The sequence below is a fragment of the Esox lucius genome, chromosome 3, assembly GCF_011004845.1.
Source record: "Esox lucius isolate fEsoLuc1 chromosome 3, fEsoLuc1.pri, whole genome shotgun sequence".
NCBI lineage: Eukaryota > Metazoa > Chordata > Actinopteri > Esociformes > Esocidae > Esox > Esox lucius.
The window spans coordinates 18,747,912-18,751,834 of record NC_047571.1 but is presented as its reverse complement, the minus strand read 5'-3'; the positions used below and the strand labels follow the sequence as shown (position 1 = coordinate 18,751,834).

At 42.9% G+C, this 3,923-nt stretch overlaps 1 protein-coding gene across 4 annotated transcripts in view; it reads left to right on the top strand.

Annotated features, from left to right (window-relative positions):
• The first annotated feature begins 431 nt into the window (after window positions 1-431).
• dnm3b (dynamin 3b) overlaps window positions 432-3,923 on the top strand; it is a 25,428-nt gene continuing 21,936 nt past the window's right edge. For 2 of the 4 annotated variants that reach the window (XM_010890346.4, XM_010890318.4), the window contains exons 1-2: window positions 433-762; window positions 1,068-1,382. In XM_010890346.4, the coding sequence (XP_010888648.1) occupies window positions 1,222-1,382 (161 nt within the window). In that variant the 5' untranslated portion in view covers window positions 433-762; window positions 1,068-1,221. Of the gene's footprint in view, window positions 763-1,067; window positions 1,383-3,923 lie in introns of all 4 variants that reach the window. The other 2 variants (XM_010890337.4, XM_010890327.4) reach the window with 2 other exon arrangements.

The window sequence follows — 3,923 nt, the reverse complement described above, 5'->3', positions numbered from 1 at the left end:
TAGGCGTTATTATACAGTTTTTGTATGTTCACTATTTTTCTACAATGTGGAAAATAGTAAAAAATAAAGAAATACCTTTTGAATGAGTAGGTGTGTCCAAACTTCTGACTGGTACTGTATATTTTTCTACCTCTGCATTACACGGGTGGAAAGATGTGATGAGTTTGAATATGTCAGTGTCCCTCAAACATTCAAAAGACTTGAATATTTGAGTCAATTTTTATAAATGTTTGTCTCTCTGCAGGGGACTGAAGGAGACCATCCGATTTTGCCCAGTGCAATCCGCAGCCGAGTCGCATGAGTCACAACGGCAAAGATGGCACGATGTAAACAGGGGGCGGGTTTGTTATGTCGAACCTGTATGCGCTCTGCCTATAGGCTTACCGCTCTGCGTTTCGTACGGTTACCACAGTTTCCCTACCGTCATTGGGCACACCGCCTGTCGATTTGATTACGAGGAGCGGCGTCGCCTCGTCGTTATAGCGGCTGCGTAAAAATATGATTAATCCTTTATAGAGAAGAATTTGGGTTCGTCGGAATGAGGCTTTGAAGTCCATCCGAGCATAACAACCCTAGCAAAACACCATTATAGCACAGGACATTCACTTAAACCTATGCTCAGTTACGGCAGGTGGCGTTGCTTGTATAATCTGTAATCGCGTTTGGATCCGGACCTGGATTGGATCTGTTGTTCAGTTTCAGCACTGGACAGCGACTGATCGGGTCGCCAGGACATCGAAAACGTCATATCATTGAGAAAGGGTAAATAAGAAATACCTATAGAAAAATAATAGATGGGTAGAATGAAACGATGTATTTGCTATTAACGTGCAAGTAGGCTGAGCAACACATTCGATGCACCGCGAATTAGGCTATTTTGATCAAGAAGCCTATGGATTTATGTCTACATTTGAATGCACGGTTTTATAGATGTGCTTTCAAAATCGGGTTATATCAAAACCCTAATTTCCCAAATGCCCTTGAAAAAATAACGGTGTGTGTGGTGTTGGTGGCAAGCAACTGCGCAATACTCTGACAGACTGCCTCTCTCTTTCTCTCTCTCTTAGTCGAATCGACCCTTGCTTGGCTCGGGGCAATGTGCGCCTAGATGACTTCACTACATCAACAAGCCCCGTAGCCCTGGACTAAAGATATCACCAAATCTCCTTTCTTTCTCTCTTCCTTCTCTGTCATCTTGAGCACCTCCTTCCCGCTAGCACCATGGGTAACCGGGGAATGGAGGATTTGATCCCGCTGGTCAATAAGCTACAGGACGCTTTCAGCACCATCGGTCAGAGCTGCAATCTTGACCTTCCACAGATCGCGGTAGTCGGTGGGCAAAGTGCTGGTAAAAGCTCCGTGTTGGAGAACTTCGTTGGCAGGTAGGCCTTAGCTGCAGCCACGAACAATACGTCGAATTCACCAGTTCTAGTGCTATAAATAATCCCATCTCGTGGCAACCTTGGGGGATGTTGTGTCACGGCCAATTTGTCCTCAGTCGAGTCCATCCGCGTCACGTTTGGTTTTCCCAGAGGATGCACGCGCTTTCACGTCCCCCTCTCCCTGGTCTTCTCTTGGCTAACTGGAACTCGACTCCATCTTATTTTTAAACAAACATCCATTCCAAATGGTTTTGAGAGCCGGTATATGGGTTACTGCAATCCCCTCGTGATTTCAGCCCAATCCAAACTCTTTCAGTCCCAGAAATCTACATTTCTTCAGCAGATCAGTTGAAATAGGCTGTACTTTTGTTATGTCTACAGATTTTCAAGTTTGAATTATAATATTTTTACTCCCCAAAAACCAAACCATGTTTTGTTTTTATCTAAGATATGAATTGGTCTCATTATAGAAATAGGATTTTAAGTCATAATACTGTTCGGCTGTACTATAAGCTCTCTCATTTCACGCAACTTAAAATATAAAAAGATGTTCAGGTGTATGAATAAATAACTGCTAAATAATAATCTGAACAATCACAAAACCGATCTTCCTTTGTGCCATTATGAATCCTCTGTGCTTTAGTTAAATAAGTAACAGGCGTTTTGATGTTTTGTATGTGGGTGTCTTAAAAGGTCATTGGAATGGTCTTTAAACTAGGTAATGAAATAACTGTTGTAAGTGATGTTGAATACACATTAACATCTGACAACACTGTTATAACATCGATGTGATCAAATCAGTTCTGCTGTCAAAGGCAAAAAATTTAGTTTTCATGTGAGTGAACTTTAACAGAATTTCACAGTGTAATTGGTACTTAAAAGACGGGGTGCTACATTCTTACACATCTAGTATTTGGCAGATGAACTACATATATGCACCTAGAACTATTTACAGACTAACGTGAATAGAAAAACTGGTTGTTGAGATTAGGTAAAGGGTAGTCATGAATTTCCACCTCCCTGTTTATTACTGCCTACGGTAGCAAAACAAATTTTTTGTGGAACTCAGAGCCTGTGTCAGTCAGTTGTCTTCGGTTTGGTGCCTAGAGAATAGGACCTTGGTCCAGCTAGATGACACAAAACACAATAGTTGTCATCAGAAACAGCAGCAGAATCAGTCAGGACCCGGCCAGCCACCCCTGAGACCTGAGATCCAGCTGACTAATGGTCCAGCTGTCCAGGGTCGGCTTCCCGCTCGGCTGCTGAATGGATGCCAGGGCTTTGACTGCCAGCCCGTGGACACAGGGAGGTCTCAGGATCAATATGTATTCTTTCATCTAGGCTGGTCAGTGTTGCTCTATCAAATGCATCTGTGGCACTTGACTAATGAAAAATGTGGTTTGAGGAATTGTGTGGAATCAGACACAAGTACAATGCAAACACAAGAGCCAATGCTCACCCATAAACACACACATACACGTACACACATACCCAAACCCACTGGTGTGTACTTTGGTCATCATTTGACAGTAGCTACCTGCCACTGTTCATGTTCTGGTTTTGTGCTTTAGGTCAGAATGGCCTGCGCATTTCAGAACTATTAATCAACACCATCAAAAGAACCAGGATGTATCTGGTGACTCAGAGGCTAAACTGGACTGTATAATGATTTTGATAGGCCAAAGAGCTGATTTTCAATTAATGACATCAAATGACTTATTGGCAAGAAGACACTCCATTTGGTAGCGTGATTAACAGTTGCCACATTATGTGGCTGTGTGAGTTCAGTGTCAGTAAGTCATTGTACACCATGATTGAGTGTCCCTCTACGGAATTGTCCTGAATGACTGTCACTATACACTCACCTAAAGGATTATTAGGAACACCTGTTCAATTTCTTATTAATGCAATTATCTAATCAACCAATCACATGGCAGTTGCTTCAATGCATTTAAGGGTGTGGTCCTGGTCAAGACAATCTCCTGAACTCCAAACTGAATGTCAGAATGGGACATTCTGACATTGGCACACTTTAGGCCCCTTAGTGCCAATTGGGCATCGTTTAAATGCCACGGCCTACCTGAGCATTGTTTCTGACCATGTCAACCCAATAGAGCATCTTTGGGATGTGGTGGCACGGGAGCTTCGTCCCCTGGATGTGCATCCCACAAATCTCCATCAACTGCAAGATGCTATCCTATCAATATGGGCCAACATTTCTAAAGAATGCTTTCAGCACCTTGTTGAATCAATGCCACATAGAATTAAGGCAGTTCTGAAGGCGAAAGGGGGTCAAACACAGTATTAGTATGGTGTTCCTAATAATCCTTTAGGTGAGCGTATGTACTGTCCTGATTGGCTGTGCCTCTGTGTAACTGTAGTAGTTGTCTGCAATTGTGCAGATTAACTGTCCCTCTATTGTCCCTCTGTTGTCTGCAATTGTGCAGATTAACTGTCCCTCTAAATATCCTGATTGGCTGTGCCTCTATGTACATTTCCTGATTGGCTGTGCCTCTGTGTAACTGTCCTGATTGGCTGTCC